Here is a 26,751-nt window from a genome sequence, read left to right on the forward strand (position 1 = left end):
ATTGCATGCTTTCTGTGGTTTGTGGTTTTGTATTTGGTATTGATGCATGCCAGTCAAAATGGTACTAATGTAGCTATTGTTTTTATCTGATACTTAATTTTATGTTTTCTTGTATTAATAATCTTTTACATTTGCTCCAGTTGAATCACTTTGTCTGCTTAGTGAAAAGGTCAAGAAAAAAAGTGATTGCTAATTTTCTTAAAAGTCTCTGAACTTATCTAAACAATATAGCTTTATTCTGTAGGGTCTGGGAAATCAAAGTCTTTGGGGTGGAGGGGCAAGGAGCGTATGTAGAAACAAAGCTAATATTCATAGGCTAATTCATCCCAATAGGATAAGTGTGGAGCATGGCAGCAATTTTACATTGCCTTACCGAATCTACCCAAAAGACCTTCCATCTTATCTTTACCTCAAATGTGTTCATATGTTAGTATATAAATAGGTGGGTTTTTCTAATTATGTAACTAGTAAAAATTTTTCCTCATTGCAAATTTATATTTGGGGATATCTGATTACGATAGAAATAAGGGAAGTGTATAGTGTGCCTATTTAAGGCATGAATTTTGATACATATAATTACTACTTTTAAAAACTGTGCTTTTTCTTGATTTAGGGTCCTCCTGGGCCTCCTGGACCTCAAGGACTACAAGGGCCAAAGGTTATTCTTTATTTACTTGTTTCCATTTATCACATACAGTGCAGACAATCCCACATTAAGTATATGCATCTTTGAAAATCAGTCTTGCAAAATGCTGAAGAAACTGAGATCGGCAATATTGTTTTAGAGAGTGAAGAAAGGAAATTGAGGTCTGGACTAAAGGAAGATAGAAATTAGAAAAGAATTAGGGAAAATAGGAAAAGAAGAGAGAGAAATTTAATTTAGGGGAAGACATTGAGAAAAAGAATATTAAACAAGGGAAAACAGTTCCACAGAAATTATAAATGTAAGAAACACTAAATGTGATGTATGAAAAAAAGAAAATATTTAATTAAAGGAGGGTTGGAGAAAATTTAATTTGACACCAAGAAAGATCCTTGCTTCTAATGCTTTTCTAATAAAAAGAGTAAGGGAAGTTTTAGTATGGTGCATTCACAAATCAAAACTTTAGGGATCATTTTTCATAATGCAGTCTTTATTATTTACTTTCAGACATTTTGCCATTTAAATCTTATCTAATGAAACATACCAACTAAAAATAGTAGAAGGCTAGAATTGCTTGCTTATATCTAAACTTTGTTGATGGCTGTATCCCTCCAAACTGAAGCTTAGTCATTCAACCATGTTTGATCAATTAACACATGGCGAGTGATTCTGGCTTTTCAGAACTGAGCTACATGTGTTGAAATATGACTTTCGTCATTGGATTCTTGTAGGAGATTCAAGTTATTTCAAAATTCATCTTTTGTTTACGCTTCTTAGGGCAGTTTATTTGCTAAGTCTATCATAACACACACGCACACATATCAGCTTTCATACTCTCTAAAGATACTTACAAACAGAAATCTAGTATATAGAAAATTTATTTTTCTATTATATAAAGGAATATAAATTACAATATTACTGAGCTCCTTGCCTATATATTTAGAACATAGATCCTAATTTCAAATAGATTTCATGTGTAACATTAATATAAGGTGTGGGATTTTTAACTTTCTATTTCTCCAGCACATTCTTGTCCCTAAGAGACATAACACAAAAAATTATACATAATCTTTATTCTTGGTGAGCAACCCTGCCTGGACCCCCATTCAGTAATATCTTGGTGAACTGGACTAGATATCCTAGAAGGAAATCTGCAATTTCTTTTTTCCTTTGTGTAGAACCAACCAAGGGTCTAAGTTCATTATTTCACCTCCTCACTTGACTAAGACTCCAGAACCAAAATTGTCCCCAAAGCTAAATACGTATCTTATTTCCCACAAACCTCAAAAGTTTCTAGGACTTTTCTCAACAGTCCAAAGGCCTAGAGAAGCCCCAAAGGCACACATTCTTTGACCCAAAGAGGCAAAAAGGACCTCCTAGATTAAAAAAAAAAAAAAAAAAAGCTGTATCACTAAAACCTGTATTCCCCTGGTTTTTACAATCCAGTTGCTATTCATGTCTTAATTCAGTTATTCAGTAAGTAATTTTTGAGCCTCCACTCTATGGTAAGGACTAATATCCAGTAAGGATACTAGAAAGAAATTCCAATAAAGGGCTTATGGCCTAGGGAGGGAGATAGGCAAGTAAAGGTACAATTGTTAATAGAGTGAGTGCATAGAAGGTCCCTCTAAGTCTTAAGAGCCAAGAGCGGCTTTGAGTTGAAACTGAAAGACAGGAAGAAGTTGCCCAGACGAATATCTAGACAAGCAATATGAAGGAGGGTTGAGTCATTCTCGCTTACCTCCTACCCTTGCCATCCTTCCCAGTATGCTATCATCCCTCCCCCACCCACCCCACAATGGTCTTATAATTGAGATCTTGTGTTAGCTGATATAGTCCTGTATGTGTTTCATGATCTGTCCTTGAGAAGGTTGGGATAATTGGGGTGGAATGTAGCTATGACCAAGCGACAGCAAAATGTAGCTTGAGTCAAGTATAGAACCGCTTCTAATCTTGGAACTCAGACTGAATGGGAACTTACTCAATTAGCATTTCTCCTTCATTTATCACACAAGAATTGTTTGATTCCCTACACATCAAATAACTCTTACAAACCCCATTTGAGAGGTGAAGGATAAATGAATAACTCATGAATTATGTTCTCCTTTTAAACACTTGTGAGTCATATTTTAAAGGGAAAAGCCTAGCAAAGCCATCATTATTGGACCCACAGTGCTGACAAGTATTCAGACTCTGAATGAAACTAGGGCTTAGCCAGGTGTATCCAACCTCAGCAGACTTGTTTGTGGCAAAATAAACTTTGCTGCTACCACAAAGAGCAGGAAATCTGAAATAAGAAAAGGCCCTTCCCCCACTGCTGTTCTTGCTTCATTTGTTTATAACCACAAGATCATACCTTCCTTAAACACTGGAAAGCTCAAATTTCATGCTGTACCTCATAGCTCTTAAAGTTTTTACCAGGGAAAGGAGCTCTAGCCATTTCAATATTGTCGTTTATAGTATCACCAAACAGGCCTTTCTAGAAAATATAGGCTCCGGTCAGCTCTGTTGGAAATCTGTCTGTGAGGCAGGCCTCTCACACTCAGAAGAGCTGTTTTTACAAAGTTTCCACAGTGTGGGATTCAGGGATATTTGTAATGGGATCCACATAAATGACTCATTGATACAATATAATGCTTACTTTTCAAGGAATTTATTTAGTCACTTTTCAAAACTGAAAGGTGACTAAACATTCACTGTTCGATTAACTTTCTGGCATATTGTATAAATTTGCTTTTAATGGAACATCTTCAGTTTGAAAAGGCAAACAAAAATCTCTATATTTTGAGTTTGTCAAAAATCTTTATAAATCATAACATGAATAGTAAATATTAGTTCATTCATGGCACAGTGAAAGAAATTGAATTGATTCAAAAGTAATTTTATGTAGATTAAGATATCTGATTTATGATATCCTTCAGTGAGGCTTTTCTGGAAATTGCACACTCACAATCATGAATTTGTAACTAACTGTTTGAACTGTGCCAATTAAAATATTGTTGCAAATTCATGAGGCTTTGCATTTTATTTTTTTAGGTTAACTGTTATGTTTTCCTTTTTACTGAAATTGGAAAGTAAGAGAAATCATACAGAGGTTGTATGAAGAAAAAAGTTAACTAACTGAGGCAGATAGGTTGTTGTTATAGGATATGGTCAGCTATCAAATTATGTCTATCAGTTTTCTTTGACCACTCTGTTTTAACCTGCATCTCACATGGAGAAAAAATAAAAACACTAAAAGCATTGGATCTTAGCTACATATAAATACTATACATAATCTTGAAGAAAGATTATTACTTCCCTTAGTTTAGATATGTGCTATAACAGAATATTCTCGGGTTATGATGCATTTGCTGAAAGTCAAATTGTACTGTTAACCAACTAGCATTGTTTTTTTATGTAGTGCAGTATGTTAACAATGAGAATGGAAGCAAGTCATCTATTTTTACCTTAACAGGGAGAGCAAGGATCTCCAGGAATCCCAGGAATGGATGGAGAGCAGGTAATTTTCATGGATATATACTATTATTCAAAGCATCATTCTTGATTACTACTTTTATTGTAGGTTTGAAGCCAAAATGTCATGAGCATTGATATTTGATACCTTCTTTCTTTTAACCCTTTGTTCTAGAGACTTCATTGACTCTAAAAAGCAATTAGTTTGAAATTAGACCTTAGTTTTCTTTGCAGAAATATCTAAGACATATGATACTTTAGTCTGGTTCTTAATACCTTATATCAACCTACCAGTGACTCCCCTGCAAATTTTTAGTAGACTTGTAAAATCATTACCAAGTTAATAAAACCAGCCTAATTTTTGTCAGTTAATACAAATATGTCAAGATTCAAATCAGTGACGATAGCTTCCACAAAACTAAATCTTGCCTATATGCCTTATTTAGACAACGTTTTCCTTTCCCAAATAAAGATGACACCTAATCCCTAGATCCTTAGAAAATACAGAAACAGGCCGGGAAGTTGTAGCTTGGCAGAGTATTGTAGTATATCTCTGAGGGTTCCCCCTAAAACAGAAGTCGGCAAGCTTGGTTAATAAAAGTCCAGATAGTAAATGCTTTAGGCTTTACAGGCCACATACACTCTGTGCTGAACTTTCCTTTTTATTTATTTATTTTTGGTTAACACCTCAACATTTTTTTTTTTTAATTCACTCTGTACAAAAACAATCCCTGGGATGGATTTGGCCTGTGAGCCATGGTTTGGCGACCCCTGCCCTAAAAGAATCTGAGCTGGAGAACATGGACAGTATTCAGAATTTGGAATGGAATCAAAAGGGTTCATTTCAAGATCTTTAGTGTTTTCTTAGTTTCCATTATTTACCCGAGAAATGGCTAAAATCAGGAAAATCATAAGAAATCAAAAGGATTCTTAATACAGCTAGTGAACATGTACTCCTTAGAAGAAAGTATTAGATAGGAAAATTAGGTGTAGGAGATGTTATTTTTAATATCAGAGTTATATGTTGAAACAATAATAATGCCATATTAAGTGAACATGTGATAAAAAAAAAAAACATAGATACCTTAGATGATTTGCTATATCATAGATCACTTAGAATTTTAAAGTCTGTCTATGTTACTTCTCTGACCATTGGTCATTATAAGTAATTAATTTGACATGCATAATGATATACAATGTGACTCCTACAGATATAGCAGCTAGCTTTTTTTTTTTTTTCTATAGGCTTTGCAAGGTCTTCTTCTGTCACTAAGTTGCCGTCTGGCTGCTCTCTGTTAGTAGATCCCTAAAAATAATCCAGGTGTTTTTAATCAGTAAGATCCATCTATTCATTCAGGCATCTACTCACCCAGTGGGTAATTCTGAACTAGGTACTATTAAATAGGTACAGTTAACAAGAAAAGTTCCTTTCCATAAATAATTTTTATCCATGAATAGTTTTTAATAAAGAAAAGATAAACAGGTTTGTTCAGCCTAGAAGCCCCTTACCATAATAACTATGATCATCTCTACTGAAGAATGAGCCATCAGTATATCGAAGTGAGTTTCCTAGGATGAAAATGCTTAAAAATATAAATTAATGTCAGTACTAATATTATAAAATTCAGGCCAGGCATGGTGGCTCATGCCTGTAATCTCAGCACTTTGGGAGGCCACGGTGGGCAGATCACCTGAGGTCAGGAGTTTGAGACCAGCCTGGCCAACATGGTGAAACCTCGTCTCTACTAAAAGTACAAAAATTAGCTGGGCATAGTGGTGCATGCCTGTAGTCCCAGCTACTTGGAAGGCTGAAGCAGGAGAATGGCTTGAACCTGGGAGCCAGAGGTTGCAGTGAGCCAAGATCACGCCATTGCAGTCCAGCCTGGGTGACAGAGTGAGACTCTGACTCAAAAAAAAAAAAAAAAAATTACAAAATTCAGATTTGTTAACATTCAAAATCCATATTTATTTCCTCACTGTAAAGGAGAATAAAAATAACATTCTGGCTCACCTCATAGAGACATCATGAGAACAAAATAAGAACACTGTGAAGAGGTTGTCATACTTTTAAGCATTGATTGAGCATTAGTGTGCGGTAAATGATCCAATGATTTACCAGTCTGTAGACTGGACCATTGCAAACTGATGGTGACTGGAACTTCTGCCTGCAGTTAGGAGGGAGGGGAGTATAGTGGATAGAGATGAGAGAAATTTTTCTGGACATTTGTTATTATATAAAACTAGGTCCCGGTTCAGAATACATCCTGTATTGTTGAGAATGAAATCTATTAAGTTGTTTTCAGGTGTGGTGAGATAGAATTAGCTGCCAGGTAAAAATATAAAATCAGGAGAAATTATGTGAAAACCTAAGTTCATGTTTTTCATACTTAAATGGTCTAATAGAACTTAATCTATTTCATTATAGGGAGAAATAGTACTGATTGCATATAGAAGGGTGCTGTAAGAAATAACTCGACCTAAAAACAAAAATCAGAATCATCTCAACATTGAACCCACCTACTAATGAAATTGATCCGGAATTCTATTTTCCCTAGGATGTAATTATCAGGGGTCAGTATGCTGCTTACATGCCAACTCTATCAATCATTTTTAGGGACTCAAAGGCTCAAAGGGAGACATGGGGGACCCAGGTATGACAGGCGAAAAAGGAGGAATTGGACTTCCTGGATTACCGGTATGTTTATAGCTTTCGTTTGTTTATACTTTTTATGTTATGTTCTTATTAAGGTAAATTAAACAATCAGAAAAGAGTTATATCATTAGCTGCAATCTCATCTAGTGGTTCATCTAATATTTTTATTTTGAAATATTTGAGGGGTATTATTGGTTAATTACTCTAGGGAACTCAAATTGTAAAGCTTGTAACCAAATGAATTATAAAGTAAGCCTTCATGTTTTCCTGAATTGTTTTCCCTAGAAGATAATAAAATAAACATAGTTGGCCACTTTAATTTAGTATGCATAAGATGATATTAACTGGTTATTATGAAATAAACCATAATAAAGAAATGAGCCAAAAAATACAGGACAATTAAAAAACAAATTTCTCTGGAAAGTGTCCTCTGTGTGTATGATACTATGGGATGGTGTTTTGTGGTTTTGCCCATAATTCTAACCCAGAATTTGGAGGAGAAAAATGTAAAAATTGTTTTAAAAAATGTAGTAAACTACACTGCCTTAGACTTTTTTATAAAACAAGGAAGTATATAAATGTCAATAAAAACTAAGTTAAAAGACTTACCTTTGCTGTTTAAATTGCACACCACCATAAAAGATATAACATTTATAACTCAATATATTAAACACCGTAGGACTTTAACCAATCAAGCTCAAGCCAGTTTGTATTTACTTTATATTTTATTTTACATATCACCCATAATCCTAGAGATTTTAGTAAAGTTGCTATTTTAAGCTAGAATGCAAGGAGATAAATCCTTCTTTTATGTAGCAAGTGCATAATATTATAAAATGTCAAGAGAACAATGGGATTGGGGAGAAAATTCAGTTGTCTCTTACACTGGAAATAACTTTATCTGCTTAACTCTGCTACTGGTTGTTTGTAGGGAGCCAATGGAATGAAAGGAGAAAAAGGAGATTCTGGAATGCCAGGTCCACAGGGTCCTTCTGTAAGTCCATGGTGGCTGAACTTCCATGGTTCCTGAGCCTCCTCACACGCTGACCTGTTACTTACCTATACCACCTCTGCCAGATGACTGAATAACAGTAGACAGACCTCAAACTTCTTGGTTTGTCAAACTGTAGAAGAAACATCCGTCAGCCTTGCACAGTGAGAGACAAAGTATATCAGAGGTCTGAGGTAGAAGCAGGTTTTCAGAGGACTGTCTAATCCTGAGGGAAAAAAAATCAATGGTTTTCTCATAACAATGGATAGATCTTTGTGAATATAGAACATACTTGTTTGTTTTCTCCAGAGTCCTGCTTATGCTTAGTGAAATATTTGAGTTTGATAGTAGTGACATTATAGCGTTTCTTGGTAATCAGTTGCTTCCTTTTCTTTTAACATACTTTTGATTTATTCTGGCTTTTGTAGAACTTTTTTTTTGGAGTATTTTTTTAATTCTCACAAGGGAATTTCTAAATCTAGAGAATCAAACACATCACTTATTCCAGTATCTTTCTTCCTCTGCAACTACTAATGGCCTTAGCAGAACCCCAGCACAAGATTCAAGTTGAACTGCCTTATCTAAATGAAGTAACCAAAAACATTTTTATTTTTTGGACATACAGATCATAGGCCCACCAGGCCCACCAGGTCCCCATGGCCCACCTGGCCCCATGGTAAGTTTCCCTTCTTTCTAAAATGTAATTGCTTATTTATGAGCATGCTACTAGAGAGAACATGAACACATCCCTCTAAACAGTCAGCTTGTATTTTGTACTACTCTCTGTGGAATGGATGGAAAATACCAGGTGCTTTGAGATATATTAACTTTACAGTGTTGTCATTCACTCTCCCAAACACATATGTTGGGAAGAGATAAGAGTAGTTTCGTGATAGAGGTGAGGAAAGACAGACAGATATAGCAAGCTCTACTACAGCCTTACAGCGTGAACACTGGCAAATCATTTTATCCAGCTGCTGCTCTAATACCAGCAGAATAAGATTTAGAATGAGCTGGACACAATGGCTCATGCCTGTAATCCCAACACTTTGGGAGGCCGAGGTGGGCAGATCATTTGAGGTCAGGAGTTACCAGCCTGGGCAACATGGCAAAACCCCATCTCTACAAAAAATACAAAAATTAACTGGCCATGGTGGCACATGCCTGTAGTCCCAGCTACTCAGGTGGCTGAGTTGGGAGGATTGCCTGAGCCCAGGGAGGCCGAGGTTGCAGTGAGTTGTGATCGTGCCCTTGCACTTCAGCCTGGGAGACAGTGAGACCCTATCTCAAAAATAATAATCATAGTAATAGTAGTAGTAGTAATAGCCATTAAAGAATGATTCTGACAAAGTTTGAGGTTTGAACTCTTTAATGAAATGTTCAGTAGGAACATTTACGTATAAGGTATCAAAACATCATATCGTATCCATAAATATAGTTATGTGTCAATTTTAAAAAAGGATATTTGTAAAACAGTATGATAAAAATTGAAGCTTACTTCCTCAGATAACATATATTGGTAGATCTTTTCCTTCTTACTTTTATGATACTTTGATTGATTCATTGAGCCAGGGCCAGTGTTAACTGCAGGTGTCTTGCAGTGGCCAATGGTGACAGTGACCCTGCCCTGAAGGAACTGATGTCCAGTGAGGAAGGCAGCCATTAAGCAAGTATAATTCTTTAAATGTCAAACCAATGACAGTTGTGTTAAGGTTAGAATGTCAAAGGCAGAGTGCTTCAAATGCTTTTGACTGGAGCAGAATAAGAGCAAGTCAAGCAGGCTAGAAGGTCACATGTGTCTCTCAGGTGTAAATTAATCAAAAGACTTCAGTATTACAGAATAAGTAAATTATGGTCACTCTTTCCTCCCATTGCTCAAGAAAGAGCATTATTGGAATGATCTAAGCCACAGAGCATAGCCAGTCATCCCTTTCTGACTAGCTCCATTTCTATTTTACACCATAAACAATTATTATTGACTTCTTCTCCTTCTCCTTCTCCTTCTTCTTCTTCTTCCTTCTCCTTCTTCTTCTTCTTCCTTCTCCTTCCTCCCTACCTCCCTTTCTCGCTCTTTCTTTCTTTCTCCTTTTTTTTTTTTTTTTTTTTTTTTTTTTTGAGACAAGGTCTCACTCTGTGGCCCAGGCTGGAGTACAGTGGCACGATCATGGCTCACTGCAACCTCTATCTCCTGGGCTCAGGTGATCGTCCCACATCAGCCTCCTGAGTAGCTGGGACTACGGCACATGTCACCAACCACGCCCAGTTAATTTTTGTATTTTTTGAATAGATGAAGTTTCACCACATTGCCCAAGCTGCTCTTGAACTGCTGGACTCAAGTGATGCACCCGCCTTGGCCTCCCAAAGTGCTAGGATTATAGGTGTGAGCCACCTCACCCAGTGTGACCTTATTTTCTTAAAACTAGATGGTTCATTAAGAATTAAGCAAATGGCATACTTTTGGCTTTTTTTTTTAATACCTCCTCTACTATAAGATAGAAAGTTAAATTAGAAAATGCTACAGCCTGTTCATATCATAAAATTAATTAGTTTAGAGGAATTTTAAGCCATTATTAAAATGAGATAAGAATACCTGATAAAGTAACAGCCATTTCCTGAAAATGCTTACCTGACACTTATCGAAAAGGAAAATATTATTCTAATGTGGACATATGTAACAAATATATAGGCATTGCTTAATATAAATTTTTCCTGAAGTTTTATAATTTTACTTATGGATATTTAAATACTCCTTTCTCCAAATAGTTTGTTTAAATCTCTTGAAATGTTTACAGCAATCCACAGTAACCTTAGTTAATTTAAGTTGACTAGTCTGTATATTTAGATTTTCTACAAAATATGTGTTTTATAATCCTGAGTCATGCATGCATTATGACTTTCTTCCACCGATAAACAATTACAAGAACTTTGAAGAATTTGTTTTTGTAAAAATAAATGCAATCTAAATAATAATGCTTAGCTTTCCTACATAACAATTTTTTCTTTAATCTTAAATAAATGATGCTCCAGAATCCCAAACTTGGGTGTCATCTCCTCACTTCCTGTCTTCTTTAGATTATTCAACACCTTGGGTCTGGAAGAGTTAATGGAAAACCTCTCCTCTTCCCTGTCACTTAAAATCTGGGGCTTCTCTTTGGCAAATTTCTCTTCAAAGTCATATTTTTATTTCATTTGAACTCATGAAGCATCTTGCTTATTCTACTCAGACTTTTTAATGGTAATTTGAAAAAATTACCATTTTTTCAAAAAAAGAAAGAAGAGAAAGAAAGAAAAAGAAAGAAAGAAGAAAGAAAGAAAGAAAGAAAGAAAGAAAGAAAGAAAGAAAGAAAGAAAGAAAGAAAGAAAGAAAGAAAGAAAGAAGAAGAGAGAAAGGGAGGGAGGGAGGAAGGAGAAGGAAGAAGAAGAAGGAGAAGGAGAAGAAGTCAATAATAATTGTTTATGGTGTAAAATAGAAATGGAGCTAGTCAGAAAGGGATGACTGGCTATGCTCTGTGGCTTAGATCATTCCAATAATGCTCTTTCTTGAGCAATGGGAGGAAAGAGTGACCATAATTTACTTCTTCAGAATACTGTTTTTTCCTACTTCTTTCTTCCACGTAACCCTGGCGGATTTCTCCCTCCTCAAAGGTATTAGCAGACAGAATTGCTATTAATGAATTTCCTATTACAGAGCAATCCAAGAACTGGCAGGAACTTTTGGTAGGTAATAAATAATATCCACTAGCCTGCCTCTAGCTATAGCTCAAACAAGAAGATTCTTGTCTTACATCTCTTTTGTTATGTGATATAATATTCACTCCTGCTGGGAAACAGAGAATCAATTCTTAATTAAAAGCTCTGTTTTCCATTTTCAGGGACCTCATGGACTTCCTGGACCAAAGGTAATCCAACAAATCCCTTGATTATTTGATTTCTGCTTCCTTGATAATCATGGAGAAGCATGACAGAAGCATGTCTGTCCTGTCTTATTTGTCAAGTAATGTTGATAATCTTTGAGCCTTTAAGCATCCAGATGTTTAAATCTCATAACACAAAATGACTTATAACAAATTTAAGTGATCACCTGGAGATAAATTATTCCTCATTTTGCCTTTTTCCTGGTTACTATGTAAGCTTCTCAAATTATGAATCATAATGTACTCAAGTCAACCATTTAGAAGTGAATCTGATGAGATTCTCAGACTAGTCTAGATGCTTTTTTAAATGGTGTCTCTAGCTGTATATTTGGATGTTAGTAATTGATATTTCTTGCTTGCCATGTAGTCATACCACATCTAAATGCTTTGCCTCTCCAGCATCTTAATTTTGTATCTGCCCAGAGGTCATTGGTCTAGAAGTGGGTGGGGTATTTCAGGTGTGCTATACTGGGAAGAAGATCACAGCACTTACATGCATTCTATACTTTTGGGTTAAAAAGAGAACATGGGAGAAAAGCTCCTCTTTGTCAGAATTAGTGTAGCTTGCATGATGAAGATGGTCTCCACCTGTCCTTTGCCTTAGTCTAGACCAAGAGGACATCCCAGCAGATTAAAATAAGCCCTGAAAGACAAGCTCCCCCTTTCAGGGAACATATGTGATAAAGACTTATGTTCTAATCTCAATCTTGCCAGGCTGTATCACTTTGAGCAGATTATGGACCCTCTCTGATCCTTTATTTACTCAACTGGGTAACTCACCTTACAGTGCTGTGATAACTTAATGAGGTATGATTATAAAACACTTAGCAAAATATCTGGTGCAGCTGTTGATAAATATCAAAAGACAGCTGTTATTGTTGCTATGTGATACTTGGTTCTGAACAGAAAAATTCTATAACTCATCCTCAAGCCTGCTTGAAAGAAGGTTCATGAACTCCTGAGAGTGCCTCAGTAGTGAGCTGGTGCAACTAACAGGTAGGGGCTGGGAAGACACATAAAGGCAATGTTGGCACTAGGCGTCACAAAGCCCAGAGGCAGGCCACTGTCTCCTCGGGGGACGCTGGCTCTCTTTAGCCCACGCAGCTCTAGGGATGGTGGCAGGTATTGGTCTGACTCAGAAAATCTGGGTTTCCTTTTCCCAGTCAGGCAGGTGACACCCAGGAATGGGAGAAGTTCACGCCTCTTTATTCTTCTTAGACTACCTTACCTTCCAATAAGGCCAGTGAGTTAACAGTATCTCAGAAGCATCAATTAGACTTTGGGGTGAGAGTACTATCTGGGGGAGTCAGAAAACAGGAGCACCATCTATCAGCTTTGTGATCTTAGTAGTTGTTTAATCTCTCTCAGCCTTTTTCCCCATCTGGACAAAATCAATGTTTCCTACTCTTGGATTTTTGTTTGTTTGTTTGTTTGTTTGTTTGAGATGGCATTTCGCTCTTGTTTCCCAGGCTGGAGAGCAATGGTGCAGTCTCGGCTCACTGCAACCTCTGTCTCCTGGGTTCAGGTGATTCTCCTACCTCAGCCTCCCAAGTAGCTGGGATTACAGGCACCCACCACCATGCCCGACTAATTTTTGTATTTTTCGTAGAGACGAGGTTTCACCATGTTGGCCACGCTGGTCTTGAACTCCTGACCCCAGGTGATCCGCCTGCCTTGGCCTCCTACAGTGCTGGGATTATAAGCTTGAGCCACCGCGCCCAGCCCTACTCTTGGATTTTAAGATGCCAACAAAAACCAGCCTGGTCATAATGACTAAGGATAATGTCACCAAGATATTTAATTTCATAAGTGATTCAGATATGCCATCACAGTTGGATTAGGAGATGCCCAAGAAGCTTTTGATTTCTAGAATGCAACAATTTATTTTGTCCATACAACTTCAATTCTTACTTAAATCATAAGTTTCAGATATTATAAAGTTGAAAAGACCTCATCGATATCTATGCAAGTTCCCTGATTTCATAGATGATAAACTACAGGCCCAAACAGTTTAGGTTATTTGCCCCAAATTACACAGCTAGTTCATGACACATCTGGGACTAGAACTTAGGTCCAGACTTGAAATTTGGTCTTTCTGTCACTGGATTTAACCCCAAGTACCTCAAGACCACTTGCTGAAAGTACACACACATGCAAAGCCACAGATCTCAAATTAGTCACTGACTATTGAGCCTTGGCCTTAATATCGTGTCCTCAATCAGTAGAATTCCCAGGATACTATCTTACCAACAACCGGCACATTTGGACTTCCTAGAGTGGCTGTGCAGCAAACATCCTATCTTCAAAATCCTGGATTTTTTTATGCCATGCCAATGTGTTTATCACTTTGCGACCCCCTTTGAAAGTTCAAATACATAACATGATTCCATGCATGAATCTAGCTCAGTGTTTCCCAGAATTTCCTGATAAGAATCACCTGGGAGGCTTATTAAAGATACCCATTTCTGTGCTACCATGGACTGGGTGGGGCCCTGAACTCTTTATGTTTAACAAGCGCTACACTGACTTACATCATTAGGCAAGTTGAGTAAATATTACCCAGGTTAAAAACCCCTTCTGTCATGTCAGTATAGCCTCTTCCCTTTCCCGTCCCAACCCAGCAAGACTCTATAGGGCATTTGTGTCTGAAATCATCTCTCATTCACAAGTCCTTCAAGATTTTCTTGGCAAATTAATGTCTACACATAAAAGTCAAAAATTATACAGGTCAGAACTTGATATCTAACATGTTGTTACTGATGGAAAATAGGTGTACTGTATTTCTTGGTTTTTAAAAATAGAGTCAATAATTTACCATTTACCGTGGCTTTTATAATGTCACCCTGAGTTAAATTCATACTTTCTTTATTCTAACATTGGGCAGATGGATAGTTAGTAAAACTACATTTAAGTTCTTTGATCTTCATATTTTCTCCTGGGATTGGTGATTTGTTGATTAGTCCATGTAGGGATCTGACTTGGCAAGGGCAGTGAATGAGGACTTGCTAAATGGCATTACTTCAAACATCAGCTGCTACATTTTTAGTTCATTCTGTTGGACAACATGCTTAAAGGCTTAAAATATCTGTCTATAACCCTGTCCTGCATATTCCAGTTTTCCATTCCAGCAGAGTGGGTTTTTTTTTTCTTCTACTGAATCTTCTTCAGCATCCTCCACTCGATTGTCTTTGAATTATTTGATCATAAAAATGTGGTATAACATGAATTTCCTTGAGATAGAACTGAAAAATTTAGGAAATCAACCATACATATTTTTATTGTAAGGAGCACACTTTCCTGGGAATTTTGATTTCTAGAATATTAATTGTTGATGTCAGTTTAGTAACTAATTTTAACTTTAAAAATTAATATTTGGTGCAAGACAAATCTAGCCTGACTCTGCTGTTTCCTAAAACTGGAATCTGCAACTATTTCAGAGACTGGCTCTCTTCTCTCACAGTTTAAACACCCATAATAGCAACCAAAATTGGCATTTGCTTTTGCATTTAGGGTGAACCAGGGTTAAATGGTGTTAAAGGATTGAAGGGTGAACCAGGTCAAAAGGGTGACAGAGGACCCCTTGGTCTTCCAGTAAGTAAAGAAAACTTTCCATTTTAGTGCAAATCTCAGATTTTTCTTTCTACCCTACGTGATAACTCTAGTTTACTCAGCAGCTCGTACTGTTGAGGTTTCTGTAATTAGGAAACACATTATGTTCGAGGAGAGCTCAGCTCAGTTTTGTGTCTCTGATGCCTGCTTTTCTGTAAGAGGAAGACCCGCAACAAACAATGCTATAAATGTCCTGTCATTCTTCAATTACATACATGCCAACCTTCCTCTTTTAGGGCTGACAATTCTTCTCCCATTATCCCCTTCTTTTAAAAGTGTTGTGCTCATTATTTCATAGTTTCTCCCAAACACTTTTTATAGTCTAGTGCAGTTTAAAATGCCTCCTCAATTGTTTTTTTCTCCTTGGATACCAAAAACTGTAGCCCTCAGTTGGTGGCAGGTATGGAATTGGCCATTGTTGATGGCATGAGGTCAATGCTGTGGCTCCTTACATTAATCAATCATATCATGTTCTACGTGTTTTATGTTGTTCGTATTGAAAATTCCCTGTTATGAGGTTCTTGTGGCAATAGTGAGTAGTATAAAAGAAGTATTTTGCAGTTGTTTAGAGATTTTTATTTTTCATGAAGAAGGAATCTCCCCCTGGCTCTTCGTTTTCTTTATGTCAGCCTTCTTTCCACAACAACTAAACGGAGATTTTTAAAAAATTGTTATTACGAGGCTTTAATTTCAAGCCTTTAATATGCCACCTATTAGGTGAATACAGATACAAATCAACAAAGAACAATACAGATTACATGAGTAAAATATGACATAAAATCAGTAGCAGAATATAGTTTATACACAATTTGAAATGTGGGAGGAAAAAAAGCTGATGACCACTTATTTCATTTTTGCCATGGGTATTATACTTTATGCCAGTTGATAGCAAGTGCCTTACATACATCCCACATATAGTAGATGGTCAGTAGGTATTTATTTATTGAATGACTGATGTAAACCTTATATTATAAGTTTATTTAATTTATTTATTTTTGAGACAGAGGCTCTCTCTGTCACCCAGGCTGGAGTGCAGTGGTGCCATCTCGGCTCACCACAACTTCCATCTCCCAGGTTCAAGCAATTCTTGTGCCTCAGCCTCCCGAGTAGCTGGGATTACAAGTGCGCACCACCATGCCCAGCTAAGTTTTCTATTTTTAGTAGAGATGGGGTTTCACCACGTTGGACACGCTGGTCTCAAACTCCTGACCTCAGGTGATCCACCCGCCTCAGCCTCACAAAGTGCTGGTATTACAGGTATGAGCCACCAGCCCAGCCTAGAATATAGGTTTAATCAATTAATCACACCAATTAGATCAATGGACTACAGGCATAAAACCTCTATAATTTATGTGAGTCATTAATTCAGCATTCTAGGTAGATATAATAGTATCAGTGTAAAATTATTACAATTTCACCATTTATTTTCTTTTTTCTCTTTTTGAGACAGCGTCTCACTCTGTCACCAGGCTAGAGTCTAATGGTACAATCATAGCTCACTGCAGCTTCAAAGTCCTGGGCTCAAGCGATTTATTTTTTTAAATATTTTACAGAGATTGGGTCTCGCAATGTTTCCCACGCTGATCTCTAACTCATGGCCTCAAACAGTCTTTCCTCCTCAGCCTCTAAAAGCTCTGGGATTATAGATGTGAGCCACTATGCCTGGCCTACATTTATTTTCAAATGTTATAATAATGGTAACTGAAGAAAGTATCAAAAGGCAAAAGAAAGTCTGGATTTTCTATTTTATTTAAACTTTCAATCTGATTTATTTAAAGTCTGCCCTAATTTAAAATTTAGGGCTATTGATAATTTTTATGGAACATTTAGCTAACAGCTGTACCTATGCTAACCTTAAACAAACGAACAACAATATACATTTTTATTGTAATTATTGCTAACAAAAGACATATGTAAGGCTGGGCACAGTGGCTCATGCCTGTAATCCCAGCACTTTGGGTGGCCGAGGCGGGTGGATCACCAGGTCAGGAGATCAAGACCATCCTGGCTAACAAACCCTGTCTCGACTAAAAATAAAAAAATTAGCCGGGTGTGGTGGCGGGTGCCTGTAGTCCCAGCTACTTGGGAGGCTGAGGCAGGAGAATGGCATAAACCTGGGAGGTGGAGGTTGCAGTGAGCTGAGATCACACCACTGCACTCCAGCCTAGGCGACAGTGCGAGACTCCATCTCAAAAAAAAAAAAAAAAAAAAAAAAAAAAAGATGTACGTAGGCCAGGCACGGTGGCTCACACCTGTAATCCCAGCACTTTGGGAGATCAGGAGTTTGAGACTAGCCAGTGATCTCCCAAAGTGCAGGTGATCAGTGGACATCAGGAGTTTGAGACCAGCCTGGCCAACATGATGAAACCCTGTCTCTACTAAAAACACAAAAATTAGCTGGGTGTGATGGCGCATGCCTGTAATCCCAGCTATTCGGGAGGCTGAGGCAGGAGAATCGCTTGAACCTGGGAGATGGAGGTTGCAGTGAGCCAAGATTGTGCCATTGCACTTCAGTCTGGGCAACAAGGGTGAAACTCCATCTCAAAAAAAAAAAAAAAAAAAAAAAAAAAAAAGTATGTATTTTGCAGTTATAGTATGGCTCATAATAGGATTATACAGAAGAAATTTTAAAATAAAAACTCAAAATACCCAACATGTATATAGAGTTTTCATCTGGAATCGATTTTTTTTTCCATTTTGTATTATTAACTGCATCTGAAGCATAAAATTGGGAAATAGTTCTGCGATCTTGACAAGAGAATTTTTAGGGCCAGTGCATTTTCTTTCTTAAATACTCCTTGATCTAACCAATATTTTTAAAGGACTATAAATAAATACTAGCGCTTTGAAACACAAAAGCCGTATCAAAGAAATAATTGTGCTTATTCTTGAAACAAACATTGAAAATGCCATTTTTTAATCATACACTATTTATGTGTAGCCTAGAGTTCAAAGTGAAGAAAAGCGTGCATTGTCTGAGAACATTAAATTTTTAAAGTTATTTCCCCAGTCGGGCTTTGATGCAAAGATTATTTGAAGGAATCGAGAAACAATTTAGTTTGGAAGTTATTTTTTGCTTGGTCGCACGAACTGTTTTCTGGCTTTTTCCCTTTCCTAGAAGTCCCTCTAGTGGAAGGTAGTGTGAACAGTAGGAACAAATGAGAAAACAATGAGTAATTATTGTTGATGTAAAATCCACCAAGAGTCATCCTAACATGTGAAAACCCTGCATTTGTTATTCATAAACACTATTTTAACAAGTATAACCAGAGCTCTTTTTTTCTCTCTGAAATGCTAAATTTGATTGATTATTATAATGAGCCCTTTTTTTAGCCCATTCTTTTCTCTTCAGAACCTAAAGAAATATATGGTGAACAGCACAGTCTTTAGAAAATGAATTTCATAGGGAAATTAGATAGAAGCCTGCGACTGTTATAAGTAACTACTTTGTAGCCCAGTTTATACACTTCATTAGCTTGATTTCTAAATAAGAATTTGTCAAATAGAAATGTCATTAAAATGCCATCATCTGTGGGGTGTTTGTCATGTGGTTTTTGTTTTTTTTTTAACTAACAATTTGTAGCAATGTGATATTCATCCCAGAACCCTGTAACTGCGTATTATGTTGTTTGAAGTGTTACATTTGTTCATCGGTACCTCATACTAATCTCTGTTCTTGTCATTCGTGTTACACCCACCAACCCTGCTACCAACCAAATCACACAGGGAGCATCTGGCTTAGACGGAAAGCCAGGATCCCGGGTGAGTCAGTCCCTTGTCTTGTTCTGACATGTTTTGTGGCTGTGAATCGTGCACTTCAGGACAGACCCCTTTGCTCCATGTCCTCTCATCAAATGATGAGGGTGTACTTAGAGCTGTCGTAAAAGGGGAAGGTGGACAAAGATGGCCGCAAAGAGGGGAAAAGTGGACAGAGGACGCTTGCAACTCTGTCTGGAGAACAGCTAAACTGCCAGAACGTCTTTCTGAAGCTTGTGTTCAAGTCTGGATAATTTGCTAGGTGGGAAGAATGACCAGACTAATGGGCTTCATTATCTTAGAATCCCGGACGAATTTTTCCAGAACCAGTAGACAGACATCCCCTACAATTCCATGAGAGCGGCCCTCTGAAAAGATTAAAATAATGTGAAATTATTATAACTTGCTTTTCCTTTTAGACTTATGCCCATCAAATGTAACTTCTTCCTTGGCACTAACTTTCAATTTCTGTTCATAGAAATGACTTGTCTGTCTTCTGTCATTTTGTCTTTTTTTCTTTGGTTCTTAACAGCTCCAGCTCTTAAATTTCAGCCACAAATACTCAGTATTTAGAAGTCTTCTGAACGTGAACTTTGAAATCAGGCAGTAAGAAAAATATCAGTTAAGCTGATGAGAATTCGGCAACATTAGAATGAATTTTAAACTCTGAATTCTTTCTTATCACAAGGCTCTAACAGAATAAACCAGAATAGTAGAACAGAAATGGGAATACTAAAGAAAAATCATGCTGAAATAGTTCCTACATTTGCAAATATTATAATCCATTTTGTGTGAATCTAAACATAGTCATCCTGGAAATGAGCAAGTATACTCGAAGTCCTGGCTACAGTTTTAAGAATCTAAAAGAAATTCCCATCTTTTCAATTCTAAAAACTTATTTCAGGCAGTCATGATTTTCACTGGACCTCAGCGTTCTTACATTCATTCAAATATCACCTCTTCTCCCGCAGAAATCCTAATCCTGAACTAACCAGGGGTACAAAAGGGAATTCTATATTTAAGTTCATCTTGGCTGCCTGGTTTGTGAGTTGTAAGCCTAGTGACCAGCCACTGCCGCAGAATCTATAAGAATGATTCCTTTCCTGTAAGCGCCTGCTGCCCCCAAGAGAGCTGCAGAAAGTTTGGATTGAACAGTTACACACTGTTTTCATTTGCTTCATAATTTTCTTCTACTTGTGTAACTGTTCAAGCCTCTTAAACAGCTGAAAACAAGAGTTCAGAGCTTGCCCGGCTAAGGGTGGCAGTGAGTGTAGAGAAGGGCTTGAGGAAAAGGTGACAGGAAGGAAAAACAATTACATTTTTCTTCTTAGGATTATGGGGCAAAGTGAAGATGCTCTATTTATTTATTTATTTATTATTTTTTGACACCGAGTCTCGCCCTGTTGCCCAGGCTGGAGTGCAGTGGCACGATCTTGGCTCACTACAATCTCAGCCTCCTGAGTAGGGGAATACAGGTGCCCACCACCATGCCCAGTTAATTTTTGTGTTTTTAATAGAGACGAGGTTTCACCATGTTGGCCAGGCTGGCTGGCCTCAAACTCCTGACCTCAGATGATCCACCCACCTCAGCCTCCCAAAGTGCTGGGATTACAGGCTTGAGCTACTGCACCCGGCCAATGATGCTTTATTTAGTCAGAGGAAAAAGATATAATTAAATATGATATGCAGCTTTTTGTGTGTACCTTTCATTGAAACATGCAGTTATATAATTCATCCTTTTTGCATGAGTTTCTTGAAAACCGCTGGCCTGAAATAATCAAGCATGAAGCACTTTGAAAGGAGATGAGTTGTCTTACTGGTATTCTTAGGCACCATTCACCTAGGAAAAATTCAGGATAAATTATAACTGCTATTCCTGCAGCCCTTGTGATATATCTCATATTATCTTTTTTTTTTTTTTAGGGAACAGATGGTCCTATGGGACCCCATGGCCCTGCAGGTCCCAAAGGAGAAAGAGTAAGTTGTTGCTGAGGTTATGAAGCTTGTACTAAAGAAAACACAGAGCATGGCTTTTCCATATTAGTTGAAGTGTTCATTTTTCAGAAGAAATAAAGGGCTATCTAATATTAAATAAAAAGAGATACCATCCTAAGTTCTATTCAGAGTCCTAATATTGACAGAAGAAAACCACAGAGCATAAAATAGAACATGGCTGCCTTAATAAAAACAACACATACATTTACATAGCTAAAATAAATAGCTCAGATGATTCTTCCTTCACCCATAAGGAAGATATTTTCATTTGGCCTTCATCCAGAAAGTTGGAGTCAATGGAGCTAAAATTTCTAGGAGTATGTATTCTGGTTGATAATCTTTTATATAAAGCTACTGTACTCATTCAGAGTAGCTTATAACTTTTTTCCAAAGGAAATAATGAAACCTAAGTATTCTTTTCTGCACAGTTACACATGCTCCCCCTTTTTTAAAGCTAAAGGATAGGCTGTTTTTCTTTAACCATAAGGAAATAATTTCAGTGCATTATAAAACAAAAACCTTTCACTAACCTCTCTATTGCTAGGCCACGTTTCCATATCTTTTGGGGAAAAAAAAAGACATTCAGAATGGAAGATAAATGGTCATCTACTTGAAACTTTCTTCTCTCTTCTCCCTCTCATGCTTGCGCTCTCTCGCGCTCTCTCTCTCTTTCTCTTTTTCTCCCACTATTTCTTTTCCTCACCTTGGAAATCTTAGAAGTATTTTTGTGTGTCTGAGTGAAATTATGTCATCAATTTCCCTACCATCCAGGACAGGATATAAAGAAAGTATTTTAATAGTGAGGGCTTCAAAATGTTGGAATGATTCACTGTGCAAGTTTGTGGTCTTTTAAAAACTAGATAGATTTCATCAGTCTGGGATAATTTGCTTTAAAAAAAGAGGGCCAGTAGTCATTTCTTTAACATACCTTCCAACTCTATAATTCTGTGTTCTGTAGAGTGATCTCATTCATTTGGGAAATATTTACCAAATGCTACGATGTGCGAAGCATGGTATCACTGCTAGTGTGAGCTGGAAACACTCTCCTCCCACTTAGGCAAAGCCTATTTTGCTCATTTGCTTCAGTACATTGAATAATAAATACCATTATAATTGATTAATTATCTCCCCGTCTTTTATTAATATTTTTATTAATATTTATTAATATATACTGAATGCTGCAAAAAAAAGCAGCTATTCTTCTTGACCTAGAAGAGTTTACAATCTAATTGCAGAGAAAGAAAAATGCATGCAGGAAATAACCAGAGAATGAGGCCAAAGTAATACAAATAGTACAAGCTGTACAGTGATGAAGATTGGCTTTATCCAAGAATGCTTGTAGAAAGAGATGAGTTCTAAGGGAACGTATAATCTGAATGTGCAATTGTCATATTTCTAAGATCAAACCAATGACTTCTGAAGATCATCTTAATTAAAAATATTTAAAAGCTAAAAGCCTCAACGCTGCTGACGCATATTGGCTTTCAAGCATTGTATGAAGAAACCCAGCCCATGTACTAAAAATGGAGCAGCAAATCTCAGGCAGTCTTTTGGCAGAATGCCCTGGGGCTCAAGAGGGTTTACCATGTGGTAAATCAGCTGCTACTTCCGATAGCTCCACAATGTCACAAGAGTATCAGGTCTCAGTGCTGGAGCAGAATTAACCAGAAGAGCAAATGAAATTGCTAAGAATTTGAAGGCATAGTTTCAGTCAAATGGTGTGCAGTGTAAAGTGTTACTCTTGTATTTACTCAGGATGTTAACTATCTTAACTGGATCATATATCAGTACTCTCCAAGTGCCCCTCACTGGAAGTGCTGAACTGGAGTGTGATTCTCAGAGTTAATTGATGGAGGCGCCATCTGGATTCTCTCGAAAAAGTTTCAAATTTTAAAGAAGTCAGAATCAGCAAAGGGAGGTGTTCTAGGATAACGCCTCAGTGTTGACGTGCAAATTAAAGAACCCAAATGAAATTAGAACAACCTAAAAGAAACCATGCATTTGACAGGCAATGTTATTCAAACATTTTCAAGTGTATGACTGACAGCATTAATATTCCACTCTGCAAGCACCTGATCCTCCCTACCTTAGCTGATTTCTTCATTTGGCTTTGGAACTCTATAAAGTGTATTAAGCTTGAGAGGTTGAAAAATACTTTTGGAATTGCTTAATCCAGGAAAAGGAGTTGTACATTCAAATCCCTGTGTTAATATTTCATTCCTAAAAGCTTTCAAGCTGGAATCATTAGAATGCTTTTTGGCTCTAAGTGACAGAACCCAAATTCAAAATGGCTTACACAATAAAGAAATACATTATTTTATATAAGAAAATATTCAAAGGAGGACTCTAGGTTTTGCTTGGGAGCCCTTTTCCACATGTTGGCTTTGTCTTCTGACCATAGACAAGCTGGGCACAGTGGTCCAAGCATCCTCTCTAGTGAGACACCAGCAGAGAACGGAGAGACTACCCCCATGTCTCTTCCTGAGCAGAGAGGAAGCTTCCCCAGAGCTTCCTGGCTGATGCCCCTGACACCTCATTTGCCAGCACTGGGTCAGCTGTCCACTTCTGAGGCAGTAACTGGCAAGAGAAATGGAATTGTCGTTAATAGCTTGAAGTAATTATTGGGGGTGGGCTGTTCTAGAAGAGGAGTTTCACAGACACCTGTTTTAGTGACAGCTTTATTCAAATAAGCCATAGTATATTTGTTTGAAGAATAAGACAAAGCCAAGATTCTCAGCGGAGAAGGGAATGGTTATATCAAAATAATCTATGGAGATTTTTCCAATTAGACCCATTCTAATCTGTGGAGTTGTTTCAGTTATTTCAAACTAGACACAGTCCAGTTTATGTGGATCTTTCCTTAAAACCCTCACCTCCCACTACACGTGCGTGCATGCGCACATACACACACACACACACACACACAGAGATAGATTAGATAGATGATAGATAGATAGATAGATAGATAGATAGATAGATAGATAGATAGATAGACAGACAGACAGACAAACAGACACAGACTTACACACACACATCTTACTAGTTACTTTGTTTGGTTGTTTTTTTTTTTTTTTTTTTTTTGAGATAGGGTCTTACCTTGGTCCCCAGGCTGGTCTCAAACTCCTGGCCTCAAATGATCCTCCTGCCTTGAACTCCCAAAATGCTGGTATTACAGGCATAAGCCACTGCACCCATCCCTTGCTCCATTCTTAAAGGGATTGTTTTTGATATTTCACTATTAAGTCCTATGCTGTAGATATTTTTTATAGGTGTCTCTTAACAAGTTAAGAAAATTCCCTTCTTAAAAAAATGTTTAATGTTTCATTTAAAATCTGGCCACTGTGCTGAGTGCAATTGCTTCTGCTTTAGTAATAACCATAAAGTAATAATGAGTAAAAAGTTTAAGCTTTTATCATATTTATTTTCAGTAATCTCACCTGTACCATATTGCCTGTAGGTGACAGTGTTAATTAGTTCCACTGACCCCTCAAATGTAGATAAAGAAAATGCCAACAGGGACCTGAAATTTGCTCACATGGGAATCTGGAGAAACACAGGCATATCAGGTAGCTCTGCAGGCACTGTTATCAGCTGAACCTGGTGTTTTGCCAAGAAAAAAGATTTGCTAACCTTTAAACTCCTTCAGGGGTATGATAAAGGGAGATAAGATTTTCTGTTTGGCTACTTATATAAAATCACCATTACTCCTGAAGTTTTCATACTAAATACTGACAAATACTTCAATTTGGAGATGGCAGCAGCAGAAAACACCATTTGAAATACAGAACATCCCTTTCTTTAACATCACAATTATTCTATTCACAAGATTACCTCCAATAATACTTATTCTTTATAAGCATTCAAGAATATCATGTAAGATGGGGAAAGCTATTCTATTTAAATAGGCACTTGGAGAGAAAGTGAGGAAGATAACATATACCTACTTTATCTAGCATTCAGAGGGGTTGAAAGTTTTTAAACCCTTTTTTTTCAAGCCAGGCATGGTGGCTCACCTCTGTAATCCCAGCACTTTGGGAGGCTCAGGTGAGTGGATCACCTGAAGTCAGGACTCCCAAACCAGCCTGGCCAACATGGTGAAACCCCGTCTCTACTAAAAATACAAAAATTGGCCAGGCGTGGTGACAGGCGCCTGTAATCCCGGCTACTCAGGAGGCTGAGGCAGGAGAATTGCTTGAACCCGGGATGTGGAGGTTGCAGTGAGCCGAGATTGTGCCACTATACTCTAGCCTGGGCAACAGAGCAAGACTGTGTCTCAGAATAAAAAATAAATAAAAAATACATAAATCCTCTTTTTCAGAAAGGAAGCAAACTGTGTACATGATTATATAGATTTGCTTTGACTCATTCATTCAACAAACAGTTCCTGATGTGCCTAACACTATTCTAAGCTATGAGGATGCTATAGGGAACAACAAAGCTAGAGGCCCCAGAACCTTCATGTGTGTATTCTAGTGAGGGCAGCAGAGAATAAGCAGGTCACGAGCTTTATGCATCTTCTGGTGTCTAAGGGCTGTGAAATAAAATACAGCTGGTGGTAGGAAGTGGGCAATCAAGGAAGGGTTTCCCTGAATAATTGTTTTTTGATAGAAGAAAAGACATTTCAGGCCAGGCACTGTGGTTCAAGCCTGTAATCCCAACACTTTGGGAGTCCAAGGTGGGAGGATTGCTTGAGGCCCCAGAGTTCAAGACCAGCCTGGACAACATAGTAAGACCTCCATCACTACAAATAATTTAAAAACTACCTGGGCATAGTGGTGCTTGCCTATAGTCCCAGCTACTCAGGAGGTCGAGGTGGGAGGATCGCTTAGGCCCAGTAGTTTAAGGTTTCAGTGAGCCGTGATCATACCACTACACTCCAGCCTGAATGAAAGAGGGAGACCCTGTCTCAAAAAAGAATGGCACTTTATTCTTACATTTAAAGGTGCTAACAAAATAATTAGTAACAAATAAATGCTTCACACTAATGCCAAAGAAACCCAAGTATGGCATCTGAGATATACAAATGCTTTTGCACAGCTGGCCAGCGGCAATCTTGTGCTGCCCCTCTTTCAAAGGTGATTTAGCAAAAGATGCTACTGTAGATTACTTTCCAAATATCACTGGCAGTGACTCTGTAAGAGCCTAAATCTTTGAGATTTTCATAGAATGGTCCTTGAAATAGAGGCTTTAGACATAGGGCATGAGAGGGAGTGTGTGAATGGGGGTGTGTGTGTATGATTTGAACTTTCTACTTTTCATTTTAGGGTGAAAAAGGAGCTATGGGAGAGCCTGGACCAAGAGGGCCCTATGGGCTGCCTGTGAGTTCCCGGTCACATGCACATCCCCACCTTCCGCATGCATAGATGACCAGTCACTGACACGGTTAACCCTTCCCTTGTGGCAGACTAATGTTAGAGAAGAAACAGCAATCCACTCATTACCTATAAATCCAGTAATTCCATGTGCTTCACAAATAGGTCATATTCAGTATCTCGCCCTCTTATCATGTACAGACACATATCCAGGCACTTCACGAGATTGACAAGATCAGAGTCTGTCTCTAGAATAAACTGTTAACCCAAGAACAGGATCCTGTCAGAAGATGCCCTCCCTACGTCATCTGACTGGACACTCATAACTGGTACTTCCTTGGAAGGTCACTGGATCCAAAAATGGCTGTGGAAGCTTCATTGAAAACAGCCTTCTTCAGACTTTATCTGTTCCTATAGACTAT

At 37.7% G+C, this 26,751-nt stretch overlaps 2 protein-coding genes across 2 annotated transcripts in view; one reads left to right on the forward strand and one right to left on the reverse strand.

Annotated features, from left to right (window-relative positions):
- Positions 1 to 26,751, reverse strand: part of MCUB (mitochondrial calcium uniporter dominant negative subunit beta) — a 1,088,652-nt gene that overhangs the window by 828,012 nt on the left and 233,889 nt on the right. The window lies entirely within an intron of this gene.
- The window catches only part of COL25A1 (collagen type XXV alpha 1 chain), a 490,679-nt gene that overhangs the window by 461,126 nt on the left and 2,802 nt on the right, over positions 1 to 26,751 (forward strand). Inside the window, exons 24-33 of the mRNA XM_050791058.1 lie at positions 614 to 658; positions 4,101 to 4,145; positions 6,714 to 6,794; positions 7,684 to 7,746; positions 8,369 to 8,419; positions 11,616 to 11,642; positions 15,168 to 15,248; positions 18,993 to 19,028; positions 20,946 to 20,999; positions 26,282 to 26,335. Of these exons, the coding sequence (XP_050647015.1) occupies positions 614 to 658; positions 4,101 to 4,145; positions 6,714 to 6,794; positions 7,684 to 7,746; positions 8,369 to 8,419; positions 11,616 to 11,642; positions 15,168 to 15,248; positions 18,993 to 19,028; positions 20,946 to 20,999; positions 26,282 to 26,335 (537 nt within the window). The remainder of the gene's footprint in view (positions 1 to 613; positions 659 to 4,100; positions 4,146 to 6,713; positions 6,795 to 7,683; positions 7,747 to 8,368; positions 8,420 to 11,615; positions 11,643 to 15,167; positions 15,249 to 18,992; positions 19,029 to 20,945; positions 21,000 to 26,281; positions 26,336 to 26,751) is intronic.

Source organism: Macaca thibetana, chromosome 5, assembly GCF_024542745.1.
Source record: "Macaca thibetana thibetana isolate TM-01 chromosome 5, ASM2454274v1, whole genome shotgun sequence".
NCBI lineage: Eukaryota > Metazoa > Chordata > Mammalia > Primates > Cercopithecidae > Macaca > Macaca thibetana.